This window comes from Coptis chinensis, chromosome 9, assembly GCF_015680905.1.
Source record: "Coptis chinensis isolate HL-2020 chromosome 9, ASM1568090v1, whole genome shotgun sequence".
Classification (NCBI taxonomy): Eukaryota; Viridiplantae; Streptophyta; class Magnoliopsida; order Ranunculales; family Ranunculaceae; genus Coptis; species Coptis chinensis.
Window position 1 is genome coordinate 60,130,347 of NC_141464.1, and position 15,197 is coordinate 60,145,543.

Genomic DNA, 15,197 nt, shown 5'->3' on the forward strand with positions numbered 1-15,197 from the left:
CAAGCTGTAGTTTATGGACTGGGTAATTTCTCAAGTAGTAACCCATATATATATATATATATATATATATATATATATATATATATATATATATATACTGTTTTAGTGACTTGATGGGGTCTTTGTTCGATCAACATTGCCTTTTATATATTCAGGTGCATATGGTTGACGGTCACGTTGTATAGTACCTAAAGATCGATGAGATATTCTTTTTGTTGAGGACACACAAAATTAATGCCTATTAGAGATACATGAACATTCATATCTTGAGCTATTTATTTGTTTTTCATATAATGTGATACTTGTTTAATACAATAATGAAACTAATTTGGAAGCAACTAATTTGTCTGGTTGCTATGGTTAAATGTATGTAGTTACCATACACAATATTGGTGTGGTAAGGGATATCATGCCATTGTAACTTTGCTGCTATGAAATGTTGTTACATTTTTTTTGGAGTTAGAATATATTAAAACATTGACAAAAGTACAAAAGGAGTTTTGTATAGGGTGGACAACATGGTGTTACATTCTCGCTTTGGTGCTTTAGGCTAAGTCCAACGGTTTGGTACAGCAAAACACCAAACCACAATAGCACAGTGGATACCGTTACTGGGATAGCAAAATCAAATCCAATGGTTTGGTTTTTCACCTGCCAGTGATACTGGCGTGCAGCAATAATATCCACTTTTGTTATTTAAAAGGGTAGGATAGAATGGTAATTGCATAAATTAAGTTATTAAAAAAAAATAAAAATCAATTCTAACCGCTATTGGGAGTGGCGGGTGGAAAATAATAATTGAATTCTAACCGCCATTGGGAGTGGCGTATAGCTTTTTAATTGAATTAAATCAAATTTCTAACCGCCACTGGCTATGGCGTACAGAGCATACACTATAACGTTAAAATTGACTGCATAAATAGAGAAATTTATAAAGATAGCGTTAGCGGTATAACGTTTTAACGTACCATTGGATCACATTTTACGTGAAATTTGGTGTTTTGCCGCACCATTGGACTTAGCCTTAGTGAACAATAATTTTGATGAAAGCTTAAAGTTTGGTACAGGATAAGAGTGGGGTCTTGTTATGTTATTTAACTAGTTAATGCCCATGCCTTCGGCACGGATTCCATAAAGAAACATCATAGATAATGTGATTTAAAATTCTACATGCATTTACTATTTATTGTGATGAGAAAAAAAATCGATAAGTGGATAGCTTGATGAAAATAGGAGTGTCGAAGAATAGGAAATTCTCCTATAGAGCCGAAAAATAAAAATTGATAAGTAGGCAGCTCGATGAAAATAGGAGCGTCGAAGAATAAAAAATTCCCCTATAGTGACGTTAATATAATAACTTGATCAGTAGTTCTCCAGTATCATGTGTAAAATTTTGATGGCACTCATTTTGATGGCACAGAGCCACATCAAGGTCAGCAAGCCCTTGGATGAGAGAGCAGCAAGGGCTGTTAGCAGGAGTACCTATTACAACAACAACCAATCCACCAAGCAAGTTGGCACAAACACCTAGCTTTAGAGTATCTCTTGGGCAACCCGTGGGAGGTGAGGGAGTAGGGCTGGTGGCATTGGAGTTGGCATTGGTGTTGGTGGAGTTGGAGGCGTTGGCGTTGGCGTTGGCATTGGTGTTGTTGGAGTTAGAGGCGTTGGCATTGGCATTGGTGTTGTTGGATTTGGAGGCATGGGCATTGGTGTTGTTGGAATTGACATTGGTGTTGTGGAGCTGGAGGCATTGGCATTTGCATTAGTGTTGGTGGAGTTGGAGGGCTTATGTGTTATAAGAGATACATATTCAGTATGCCCTGATAATGTACATACACAACAGGGATTATGTGTTATAAGAGATCTTTTTGGTGGAAAACTTTGGGCGTTTTTTACCATAACAGGAGCCATAAATAACTCTAGAAATCCCTTGTACAAAAATATTAACCCCTTTTTCTAGGGGGAACTTAAGATTTTCCACTACTAAAAAATAGACATATTATGACGCTTGTTTTTTATCAATCTTGACGGCTTTGTTACCGTTGAGATAGGTGTCTTAGTGATATTTTTATGACGGTTGTCGAAAACATTTGAGAGGAATTGTGGCTTGTGTGGAAATTCTTGGATTTGTTAGTAGTTGGAATTTGGGATACATGGGGATGGATATGGGTCTCTTTAGGTGGGTGGTTAATTTAATCTCGCAGCTGCTCAATTGTTAGTTAGGTCTTATTAGAGCACTTCCAATGTACTGATGCACTTATCAATGGTGGGATTAATTAAAGACTTTCTTTTCAGCAAGGGCTTGTAGCCTTGCTTCTTCCTTTCTCTGCATAAGCGTTTGATGACTTGAACTCAATAGACCCTGTCTGTATTAATTTTTTACGTATACATATACGTATAGTGATACAGTCCTCTGGGAATGCAAGGATAACTCCAGAAATCCCTTGGACAAAAATATTAACCCCTTTTCTAGGGGAACCTAAGTCATTAAAACGACATATATTAAAAAATAATGACTATTTAAGCTTCTCCAATGTATGATGTAAAGGATCCATTGCTGCCACATCCTTTCACGGACTTGTGAGATCTCAAGTTGAAGATAGGCATGACATTTTTGAGGAGTAGTTTGCGCAAAGACCTCGACCCAGATGAAACTGACACAAAACATAGAATTAATTAGTTACTTGTACATTTCAATAAAATTCGAAGAATAAATCATGGACCAAATAATATTCAAGTATTATTTCAGTGGTGCACATCATAACTTTGTTGATAATCTTACCAATTAGTCAAGTTCAACTCATTGTGCAAAGAGGAGCAGAGACGTGAGAGTGAATGACTTGTCTACAATTCCCGCTTACCCAATAATTATTTGCAAAATTAATCCAGTATCCAAATCCAAGACTTATAAACCTACAAATACATATGTATCCTCAACAAAATTAATTAGAGCTAGTAAAGAAGAACTATGCATGCAAATGCATAATTTCATATTAGAAAAATGTATAATAAGAAGGAAAAAGATGATCACACCCGATACATTCTAGCTTTCCTAGCTGTCCAATTAAATGATTAAGTCAGATATGGAGAAGAAGGGTTTCCCAACGCGACAACAATTGCAGGCCACACCCCTTAACACCCATATTGAAAATCCCTAATAAATCCTATCATGCAAATGTTACAACGACAATATGTTGCATCAAATACTTGAACTGTTAATCTCAGCCATAAGACCCATCCAATCTAAAAATGAATGCCTCTAGTGATTGGGATATACACATAATATTATGGCTTAATTAGTTCAGGCAGAATAATTTAACACAAAGTAGGCAAGATAATGGTCTTAATATACGGGAGACTAAATTGGCTTAGGTCTTACCTAAAAGTGATATAAATTCAGTAACAAATCGTTGAAGAAATAATCACTTGCAAAGATATTAGATGTTGAACACAATTAGCAGATGATCAAAGGATATAAACGTTGACAGTGTTGAATACATACCGGGAACTAATAATCCAAGCGAAGTGGTCTCTACAAAACGACATGTATTATAGTAAACGATCAGTTCAAGGATCAATTGGAAAACATTCAAAAGCTACTGTCATTCCTACAGATAGATCAATGATAAATTTGAATCATTATTACCTCTTCTTTACAAAAAAGTTTTAGTCAAAGTAAAAAATGATTTCTTGCTTCACATATGAGTGATGTGCACCCAAATAAGGCCATCATCTACCTACTTTACATTTTAAAAAGTGTCCAACCATTGCTTACACAGATAAAGTTGTGTTTTCTATATACTTAAAACATTGAATGACACTTATTTTTTGCTCATCGGGAAATGACACTCTTTCATCCAAGGAAAGTTTGTCGTGAGCTCAAAACTAATATAAAGCCATTCATTACCTCTTAGAAATTATTGTATATTAACAACACGTATAAAGCCACTGACACTTCCTACATATATCTTGCCAAAATAATAAACCATATATTTTTAAAAAAAATTAGGACGTGCAACGAAGATTAAAAAAAGTTAATTTTAGAAATGATCGGTCAATCAGAAAAGGCAAAGTCAGCAAAAACCAAGCGAATAATGAGATAAGAAATCAATTCAAACACGGTCACCATTGAATTAATACAATAAATAAAAAATAAAAAATGAAGAGATTGGACTTAGGAGAAGGAAAAATGCAATATGGTGAGAGGAATAAATGAGAAAGAATTATTTGTAAAGGGAATAATATCTTATTTGAAAAAGTAGGCCAAACTACAACGAATTATGAGCAACATAGCGAGAGCCAATAACCTGACGAAGGACAATATTCACTTATTTAGTAAAAGAAATGAAGTGCCTAATTGTTGCCTAATGATTGTTCACAATTCATTATTCTATTTGATGCAAAAGGATGAAGACGATAACCCAACAATTACATAATCTCAATATACCTTTGAAAATTGCACAATTTCAGCAGTGGTGCGGCAATTGGATGAAGTCTCGAAACATAGCTTAGACAATTGGGCGATGATCCTTCCTCTCTAGGCTTTATTGCCTACAGGAAATACCAAAGTTTGGTTAAACTCCTTTATGCTCAACCACTCTTTAGACGTTTTAAATTTGAATCATGCAACTATAGTTCATGGCAAGTAAGTGTACAGTTTATACAATTGGCAAAAGAACAATATGCACTCAAAGTCTACCTGTTTTAGATAGAATGTCCTTTGTTGAAAATTCAACTTATAAAGTTCATGAAAATCAGAGAATGCACAACAATTACCTTAAGGGTTAGAAGGCTAGAGCTTTAGATGTAAGAGTCGAAAGTAAAAAGGTTTTCTCTAACAATAACATTATACTTGGTCAAGCGTAAGAACATCATCTCAACTCTCAATATTAAAGAAAGACTTCAGTAATATCACTTCATTACTGGATCATGTAATGAAACTTTTGTACTTTTTCTTTTCATGAGTCACATAAAAGATCAAATTCAGCTTTAGTTCAAGCTGGGCAGAATCAGGAAGTATAACAGGTCTAAATGATAAAGAGTGTGGGCAGATTGGCGTAAACAGCATACACGGAACATTTGGATGCACCTGAATTTAAAAATAAGTGTGATTAGATACGTCACATCTATCAAGTAGGCGAAATCTAAATCCATACGCAAAAAAGGCACATAATCAAAGTAAACTATGGTCTATAGATGGAACCCGCAACAAATCATCTCGTCTTAAAATGATACCAAGTAAAAATAGCAGCGAGTAATGAGGAAGCCTATGAGACTGAGTCATCAGGTTTGGAAAATCAAAGCAAAAGAATATAGTTATTTTCTTTATGTTTAACATTGTTATTTGCAAAGTTAACCAAGTAGATCTCCAAAACACGTCATTCATTCGAAGAATATATTTACATTGATAGACATTAAATTTATGTTCATTAGGGATATGAATGCAACTATATCCATTTTACTTGCAGAAATAACATAATAAAAGACAAAATCCAAGTCTACATGGAGCGGGAATATCAAAATAGTTAACTATCAGTTAACATAAGTGATTTATCAAATCATGAAGTTATAAGAAAAGACGTCTTTCCTAACTAAGGACAAAGGAAAAAAACAGCTTAGTTTTATGAGAAAACGGTCATTCCCAATTCACATTGACAGTGAAAAGAGCATGCACTTACATCTCTTGCAAAAAATTCACCCGCTATTTAGAGAAACACTGGGATTTTTCGATTTTAAAAGTCAGAACATTACAAAGTAAAGTAACGAAATCAGGAAAAAGAAGAAGAAAAAAACACTTTCAACTAAGGTGAAGGAGAACGTAAGCTGACCATAGAACCTCCTGCGGCTGTAGAGTAAGCTGTACTCCCAGTAGGTGTAGCGACTATGACTCCATCAGCTTGTACCTGAAATGCAAATAAGGATAAGAGTAGAGGCCAGTAAACAAATATTCAAGGTATTTAAGATTATATGCATATAAGATGCATTATATGCAAATAAATAAAGTATTTAAGTTACATAAGAACTTAATTTCTTACTTTTGTTATGAGTCGGTTATGCTCATAGCACTCAATTTTAGAAAGGTAAGGATTAGAACCACGATCAACAACGATCTCGTTCAAGACATCAAATACTTTTCCAGGCATTGCCTTTCCATTTCGAAAAATTTCACAACGGAGACGCATTCTGAGAATTATGTAAACTCCATCTGTTGTGTTGTTTCCGTGGATTACTTGTCACAGGTCCTGCCTGTAGTGTTCAAACTGTAGCAAAATAAGGTGTCATTAAAGGGCAAAAACAAATGTATATGAGAGCTTAGGCATAACTCAGATCTTTATAGAATAATCTATCATCATAACCTATTAACCCGCCCACATAGCATATAGACCAATGGGCTATACTACAACTCGTGACTTATCTCATAATCATCTAAGTTCCTATATTGGCAATTCACATACATTGATATGTGGAAAACTTTTCAGTGTTAGTTGACGCTGTGATTCCATGTGATCAGAAAGTGTAGTAACTAAATAGTACTTTGACGAATATTACTAAAATGAGGAGGAGATTATTTACTGAAACTATGTAGGATTTTGGTAATCATGCTACAATTTCATGCCTCCAGTTTTGGTTATATATTCAGCAAAAACTATGGCTCGAATGGTTAAGTCACATAAAATAAAAACTCAATTAGCAAATAGAAAATTCACATATTGTCTAGCAGTAATATTTGAATACACATAAATCAGTCTATATAAAACCTGCTCATGTCATCTCCCTGCGATATCCAATTGACCTTTCTAAGAAAGAAGAACCTGCTACAAAATAATGGGGAAATATATTGGAAATTAAAATATCGAATTAAGAAATGAGATATCAAGGTTGATTGGAAGAGAAATTAGAAACAAAAGAGGAACTCACTTGATCTCGAAGCTAGAACACAAAAAAAGAGTGGGGATTCCATTATTTCATTTTTAATTTCTATTGTTTCTTGGGGAGAGAGCAAAAGGAGAAGGGAAGATGAGAGAGAGAGAGATGTAACGTGTAACTTCAATCAATTTCTCAATTTCTCAGTCAGAACATTTGCGTTCAATGGATTACTCTATAAGCGTTTTTTAAGAGATACGTACTTACTAAAAAATTGATGAGCAAAAGCATTCAAGTCATTAAGAAAAGAGGAATTTAATTGAAGTGGTTGAATAATTAAGACCGCCCTAATTAATTAAGTTTCTAACATATCTCCTACTGTGGCGCATTGGGGACCCTCGATTTATACCCCCTCAAAATGAATCCCAGCCGCGAGTCAGAAAACAGCCCTTGCCTAGTTTATCTTGTTTGGATTTTTTCTCATAACTAAATCCCAAGGCATCTAAGAATAATGAGAATGGTATATACATTACAACATAATATGAGGTCCTTTAAGTATCAGGATTATTTGATACGTAATCTCGTGTATCCTCAATTTTATGCCCAAGCCCTTTTCAAGTAAGGAGTACATGATATAAGCTAGTTCAGTCTTTGCCCCTTGTGATCATTAGTAGTAGAAGATGCATAATGCTCAAATATAAGGCCATTTTAGTATGAGTAAATTTATAATTCCATTTAGAGTAAACAAACCAAAAACAACCTATCAAAAACTTATTATTTCAAATATAATAGAGAGTTTATGATAGGGTGGGTAGTAAAACTTTGAGCAATTTGAATAAATCACATCATATAGTCCTACACGAAAATGAGGGGGTGGGGGCTGCTTATCTGACAATTCTTCCAAAAAGAAAGAGAAGGAAAACATTAAAGCAGCCTACAGGAAAATGGCAAAAGGAATAATGTTAAGATTAAACTATAAAGCCATATCTCAATCCACAAACTCATACTTGGAGAAGGCTACGGACTTTCTGAACTAAATGCAAAATCTTAATTGAAACATTACGATCCCCTTAAATTGGCGTAAATGCGTTTATACCCATGTTAAGAAGCTGCTCCCCAAGATTATAGACTGTAAATCAGTGCACGATAAGAAAATAAACAGGTAGTATTGAAGTTAAGAAATCATTAGGCTAAACTCGCAAATACCAAATATCAACGCCATCATATTGTTACGAAAGGTAGAATATCATCACACTTCTATAAAGAAAAAACAATTGGAATTGCTGGCCAAAACGTACTGTTCACACGACCATTACAAAAACTTTGGAGAAAAATAAGAACGAAGATATAAACAATTGATTGGAAATTGAAAATAAAAAGGACCTCAATTGATGAAACCTTTTAGAGAAATTAGAAATTGACTTGCAAAATTGACCATTGTATCATGCACCATTTTAACGTGGAGAAGTAAGATCACTTTTTTTCTTCGTTGAGAACTTCGAGCACTGAAGGGCTTTTGTGAGCTTTGGAGAACGAAAGTTTTTTTTATTCATTTTCACAATTAAAACTCAAATTAATTTCTAATCCTATTTGGTTGCATTGTAACCCTTGATTTATCCACCGTTAGATCAAATCCCAACCGTTGGCTATAAAATAATAATCCCCACACAGGCCAAACCTTTTAAATCCCCTCCGTGTTTGGGCACTTACAAAGTTAGTGGCTTTTTAGGATTAGTAAGCAAACACGCACTCCTTCAGATAGTTTTAATTTTTATTTGAATAGATTATATTCGAGTCATTTTAATTGACATTCTAATCGACCAAATTCATCCATATAATATAAAATTCAAGCAAGATAATAGCAAGTGCAAAAGCGAAGCCAACTCACCGACAATCCCAAACTGGAAGGAGATAAATTTTTACTTCAAGAGATGGAAACAATTTGGGAAAGATCTGTAACGTGCTTCTGAACCTAATTCACTAGAAATGACAAAAAAAACAAATATTAGTGAGGAACTGCATATATTTTTCGTATGAATAATCAATGATTATCTGATGAATATTTAGTATCAGGTAACAATTCAAACTCAATGAGCTTATGCGAACTTTCGGAATGAAAATAATAAAAATTGCATAAAAAAGGAAAAAAACAGAAACTTAAACTGGGGAAGCCCCAAGTTGAAAATAATTGATTAAATTGGGTGAGCAAGTACAGAATAATTCGGTGAAGATGACAGTTGTATTACCTACTGTGTGTATTTGAAAGGAGTTCCATTTCACAAAATAAATTGAGAAAAATAGAAAAACGCAATAGGAAGAAATTGAGTTATGAGAGAAATCAAAAAAAACGGAATGAGGATAATAACCCTTGAGAATTTAGTGGTCGTCTCTTTTCCAGAGTCAACGTTTCGTCAAAATCAGAATTACTTTGACTATGAAGCTCGAGAGTATTGTGACGAAATTACAATTAGAGTCTTTGTTCGGTTTCAATAATTCAGACACAAATAACTCCTAATCTCATTCAGCGCATTGGGTGTTGGAAGCATACCAACACCGTTATGGGTGCTACATGTTCCTTTTATAAGTTTGGTTCTTTTTCTTTTAAACATGAATTCAAGGAAGAAGAAGTGAATTAGTAGGGATGATGCATACTTTAACCTAAGTTAACATTTGTCCAGAAATATACATACTTTGATAAAAAAAAAAAAAAAAAAAAAAAAAAAAAAAAAAAAAAAAAAAATTATATGATTACCTCGACTGCAGTCACCTTGTTTGCTCGAACTTGCTCCGGCATACTTGTCTGAGAAGCTTTCACATTCCTTCTAAAAAAAATGTAGGAGGGGCTGACAAATAAGTTAAAAGAGAAATCAAACCCGAAATAAAAATGAGTCTTTAACAGCTGACCCAATCTGGTGTTATCACCACACACACAATAACATAAGCACATTGAACGGCTTAAGTTGCCGCAAGCTGTCAATGCTTGAAATAATTGAGAATCCAAATTCGTAAATTTTATTTTCATTTCTTTATTTTTCAAAAACAAAAGACGAAGACATCAATCGACCTTCCTTTCCAACAATCAAGTAAGTGACATAGCAGGAACGAACTTGTGTAACAATTATGATAAACGAATTTCACTATCCAAATCTTTTTTAGTAATATAATTGCAAAATCAGAGGAAAAATATTGGAGGGTTCACATTCCTTTGTTAGAACTTAGAAGATAACAACCGATATCCCTTTCGACAATCAACTGATAATTGATCAATTGAGCGAGACATCAACTGATCTTCCATAACGACAATCAAGTAAGCAAAATAGCAGGGACTAACTTAAGTAAAGAACCAAAACGTCAGAAGTTTTCACAACTAAGCACATCCGAGTTTAAAAATAAATAACTAAAAGAGATACTTGACGTACCAAATAGAACTAATGGAAGGAAACCAAAATATGGAGAAGAAGAAGAGCCGCAGTGGGCGTCTGATATTTGATTGAGCTATAGGCGTTTGGTAATTGGCTGTAATAGAAATGAATCACCAAGCAATGTACATAATTTTATGAGCTAAAGGAGAACCGATCAGGAGACAACCATTGTGCATGTAAAGAGTTTGAAGCGTAAGGTTTACTTTTTCACTGTTAATATAATGTGAGGGGGAGAGGCAGAACGACTGGGTTTGCCGTTTATTTCACATTTCATAATTTAATTAGTTAATTGTTAGGCTAATTTCGCTCACATTGTGCCACATTGATATTTTGTTGAAGAAGGTAAACATGTATAGAGATAAAAAGAAACTTGGAGAACCCGAAGGGTTTATTGGAATAAAGAAAGGTAGGTTTATTGGAGCCGAATTATTTGTGCTAATTAATTACTCATTAATTCTTTTCTAATTTTACACGTGTCTTGGGTTTTGACCCTCGATTTATACCCCCTCAAATTGAAACCCAACCGCAAGTCAGAAACCGAGCTGTTTTGTTAAGTAGATGAAATAAATCCTAAAGCCACCCCTTTTAGATTGCATGCAGGAGACATATAAGCCTTAGGCACGCACTCTTTTAAATTTATGGCTAAAAAATGGCTGAAATAAATGACACCCTAAACACGTGTATAAAAGACTATATAGCCCCCTAAATCATATACTCTTTCATCACTATGCTACTTTTAAGAAGGTTATAGTATATTTGATTCTTCTACCTTGTTATCCAACCTCACAATTTGCTCTAGTTCTTGAGACATTCAAATGCCATTCCTTTGTAGTTGGCGATGTTGTAGACCTATTGGAAAGGAAAATTTAGAGATCATGAGCATAGAATCCACCTTAATTAAACTTTGAACTGTTAAGTAGACCGAACTCAGTGAAATTCAAGTGAATTTGGCAATGCGACCTAGGACATTATTATCTGATTTGAGTGTTTATTAACGTGAATTAAATAACCACTATCCTCAATCATTCGATTATAAATTACGATCTAGCGACTTGTATAGGGGAGAAAAAATAGAAAAATAAAACACTACACAATTAATTCACATCACATTAATGTAATTCAACTAATGAAAAGTACGATGGTTTAAATATGATGAACTTGACACTAACTTTGATACGTCCTATGCACAATTGTGTGAACCAAAATACTACAGAGAAATCAAATTTCAATACGTAAATAATTTAGATATAATTTGTAACCTCATGCATAAAAAAAATATAAGAGAAATCTAGCACACACACACACACACACAGATATTTTCACGACTCATGGGTCATTAAAGAGTTGTAGGAAAGAAAATAAGCTAGCAGCTATTCATAATTGGGCAAGGTCCATAATGATCGATCCCCACATATAGTAAGCAAGCGACAATTTTGATATGGCTGGACTTGAATGCAAAGTAAAGGACTCATGGGTCATTAAAAAGTTGTAGGAATGAAAATAAGCTAGCAGCTATTCATAATTGGCCAAGGTCCATAATGATCGATCCCCGCATATAGTAAGCAAGCGACAATTTTGATATAGCTAGACTTGAATGCAAAGTAAAGGGCTTTTAAACATTTCTACTTCTCACTAACAACAACAAAGTAAGGTTGTTTTTGCTAATGTCAGTTTGTTTTTCTCTGAGTAAAGCATTGCAATTCAAAGTAAAAAATATTTAACATAAACGTTTGCATGTGACATTTACAAAGTATATCCTAAAGTAGTCCATAAAACACGCAGAAAGATACACGATTTGCATGGGCTTGGAGGGTGCCTAGACTTGAATGCAAAGTAAAGGGCTTTTAAACAATTCTACTTCTCACTAACAACAACAAAGTAAGGTTGTTTTTGCTAATGCCAGTTTGTTTTTCTCTGAGTAAAGCATTGACATAAACGTTTGCATGTGACATTTACAAAGTATATCCTAAAGCAGTCTATAAAACACGCAGAAAGATACATGATTTGCATGGGCTTGGAGGGCGTCTAGAAGGATTTCTTGATATTATATTGCTCTTCAGTGAAGGGCTTAATGATAAAATTTGACCCAACACATAGCTGAAGCATCCCAACAAATATTTGAACGGTAATGTGGAAATAGTATAACTGGTTCCACTAAATGATGCCTATGGCCAACTACCCTGCTACTTGCTACTTCACTTCAGTTTTCAAGGACTATTGCTCTGGGATCCATTCCCTCAACCTTCATTAACTTCCATCACAATCACAAAAGCTTATAAGAGTATTTAAACATCAATCTATTGGAGAAGAAAAGGAAATTAGATAGATATATATAGCTTATGTAGGATGTTTTTATTTGCATAGAAAACAAATAAACTAAATACTGTTTTCACTTTTCAAAATTAACAGAGAAAAGTCGAGAATTACCGGAGATACCTGAGATGATTTACGATATACCTGAGATGGAGGGGGCGGAATAGAGCAGTCAAAACCGTGACCTTTCCTTCTTAGCTTGAGAAAGGAGAAAATGACAAAATCAAATTAGAAAAATTCGAAGGAAGCAATCATTGGAAAGAAGACATATAAGTAAGTGAGGTACCTGGTAGAAATCTTAAAACCATATCTTATGCTTACCATCAAGAACTTTAGAGATAGATGGAGATAGAAGTTCGCACAGCATAAGAAGTGAAGGGACTTGCTGGAGATTGGTGTGCCCTTTTTTTTTTGGCCTTCTGAGAACTTCAAGAGCTTGGAGAACGGAGAATGAAGGGTTTTTGTGAGCTTTGGAGAATGAAGGGTTCAAGCTTTGGAGAACTTAACCGAAGGGTTTTTTTTTTATTTTATTCAATTTCAGAATTAAAACTCTAATTAATTCCTAATCCACGTGGCTGAATGGTGGCCCTTGATTTATACCCTCTCAAATGGAATCCCAGCCGCGAGTCAGGAAAGCGAGCTGTTTTGTTAAGTTGATTTTCTTGTTTATTGAAGTAGAATAAACTCTTAATACTTGTTAGAGTAGTGGTGTGTAGGGGTGTAAAACGAGTATTGGAGCCCTCTTGACATGAGGGCCGACTTGATATTAAAATGCATCTAGTATTTTAAAAATATAACATGGACTGGCATTCAGGTGCGAAATATTGATCTTGGGTAAGATATCGGTTTCAGAGCGCTACAGTTAATTAGAGTATTTAGTAATCAATCTAACATAATAGAGAAGGTTGATCTTGAGGTATTCTATTGTTAAGTGGTGGTTCAGATTTAATATGAGAGAAGGTAATTTGTGACTAACATCAAATATATTGCGTCGAGATATGTGTTCTAACAAAGTCTTTAGAGTTTAAGTATGAAACAAATTCTACTTATGATCCAAATAATTAACCGAATTATTTGGAAACAGTTCAACAAATAAATAACTGAATTATTAGAAATTTATTATTATTTACCTGTCACATACCTCACTTGACCGGACCACAAGATGCAATCGATTGTTTTGGTAACTAAGAGTCCGATATTTAAGGGTCCTATTACTGTCGGACCCCAATTTGTGTTGGGCGGACTCCCACAAAAAAAACAATTATTACAAGTATGTCATTGGTTTCAAAAAATCTAAAAAAAAAACAATTATTACAAATATGCCATTGGTCCCCAAAAAATTGAATTGAAACCCAAACCCAAACTTAAGCGACCGGTGCTAGTCGTTTGGACTAAGTCCCAAACGACTTAGCCACACCGTTGGGACTTAGTCCAAACGACCCGACCACACCGGTCAAGAGCCCAAAAAATCGAACTTTGAATTTTTTTTCAAAGTTCAAATCCCAAACGACATGGCCACATCGTTTTGAACTAAGTCCAAACGGTGTGACCATATCGTTGGAGATTTAGTCCAAACGGTGTGTCCATATCGTTGGGGATTTTTCTAAGTCCAAACGGTGTGACCATTTTTTTATAAGTCCAAATCCCAAACGAGGTGGCCACAGCGTTTTGAACTCAGTCCAGACGGTGTGGCCATGCCGTTTGGGATTTGAACTTTAAAAAAAAATTCAAAGTTCTGTTTTTTGGGCTCTTGACCGGTGTGGCCGGGTCGTTTAAGTTTGGGGTTTCGAATTCAATTTTTTGGGAATCAATGGCATACTTGTAATAATTGTTTTTTTTTTTGGATTTTTTGAAGCCAATAACACACTTGTAATAATCGTTTTTTTTTTGGAGGTCACAAATTGGGGTCCGGCAGTAACAAATACCATATTTAATTGAATAAAGAAAGAACTTAACTAATAGTATAAGATTTAATGAGTAGGGAAAGAATGTTAAAAGGAAATTAACTAAACACGTGAGGTTTAATCGAATTAGGAAACATTGTTGTTAAAGGAAAAACTGAATAGGAAACCTAGCTACATGACTGAAAAAAAATGAAAAATATAATGATGTTAGTGTTCTTCTTCCTTCTTCCCCACTAAACTATGAAATCAAGTACAGTATATGAAATAATTACGGTAGACCAAGTAATACACCAAAGTACTAATACTTAAATTACAACTCAATTGTAATACTAAATGGAATGAATTGTATTTGATCGTGGGAAGAAATTGAAGGGGTGGTATCCATGGCTTGTTATTTCTAGAGGTTGAGTCCAGTCAAGTAAGTACTCTACTGTATGACTCGTTATTTCTAGAGGTTGATTGGATAATTTGCCTTTGTTTCAAGCAATCCAGTCAAGTAAGTACTCTACTTGCTACTTAATTCCACAAAGTAATGGGATCGACTTTTGATACATCTAGATTTTAGTAAGTCATATTTCATATTACGTTGAAAAGATTTTTTTTTTTTTTTTAAATTGACTAAAGATTGAAAGTACCAATTAAATCCATCAATTTCTTCTTCCATATTTTATTGTCCATGAAATCCATGAAGTAC

General features: G+C 34.3%; 1 protein-coding gene across 10 annotated transcripts; it reads right to left on the minus strand.

Annotated features, from left to right (window-relative positions):
- Positions 1-2,272: 2,272 nt before the first annotated feature.
- On the minus strand, positions 2,273-12,990 carry LOC147477067 (putative NAD kinase 2, chloroplastic). Of its 10 annotated transcripts, XM_086584513.1 has the most exons (12): positions 12,886-12,990; positions 12,744-12,797; positions 11,056-11,135; positions 9,617-9,686; positions 8,753-8,844; positions 6,759-6,815; positions 6,036-6,260; positions 5,829-5,903; positions 4,448-4,551; positions 3,503-3,532; positions 2,783-2,913; positions 2,273-2,654 (listed from the first exon to the last, which is right to left on the minus strand). In XM_086584513.1, exons 7-11 carry the CDS (start codon positions 6,180-6,182, stop codon positions 2,796-2,798), a joined length of 474 nt encoding a protein of 157 aa, XP_086440639.1. In that variant the 5' UTR covers positions 6,183-6,260; positions 6,759-6,815; positions 8,753-8,844; positions 9,617-9,686; positions 11,056-11,135; positions 12,744-12,797; positions 12,886-12,990; the 3' UTR covers positions 2,273-2,654; positions 2,783-2,795. The 10 variants fall into 10 exon arrangements, 6 of the variants coding, with proteins under 6 accessions (XP_086440639.1, XP_086440640.1, XP_086440641.1 ...); XR_015209120.1 differs by lacking the exons at positions 8,753-8,844; positions 9,617-9,686; positions 11,056-11,135; positions 12,744-12,797; positions 12,886-12,990 and adding exons at positions 5,071-5,089; positions 6,919-7,236 and having other exon boundaries at positions 6,759-6,812; XR_015209118.1 differs by lacking the exons at positions 8,753-8,844; positions 9,617-9,686; positions 11,056-11,135; positions 12,744-12,797; positions 12,886-12,990 and adding exons at positions 4,777-5,089; positions 6,919-7,234 and having other exon boundaries at positions 6,759-6,812.
- Positions 12,991-15,197: the final 2,207 nt, after the last annotated feature.

What these genes read in the sequence shown, in the direction of transcription:
- LOC147477067 (XM_086584513.1), bottom strand. Translation starts at nt 6,182, where the DNA reads ATGCGTCTCCGTTGTGAAATTTTTCGAAATGGAAAGGCAATGCCTGGA. An exon ending in CAGCCGCAGGAGGTTCTATG is followed by an intron (nt 4,552 to 5,828) that starts GTCAGCTTACGT and finishes TATTTCCTGTAG; the next exon opens with GCAATAAAGCCTAGAGAGGA. An exon ending in AAATTGTGCAATTTTCAAAG is followed by an intron (nt 3,533 to 4,447) that starts GTATATTGAGAT and finishes GTCGTTTTGTAG; the next exon opens with AGACCACTTCGCTTGGATTA.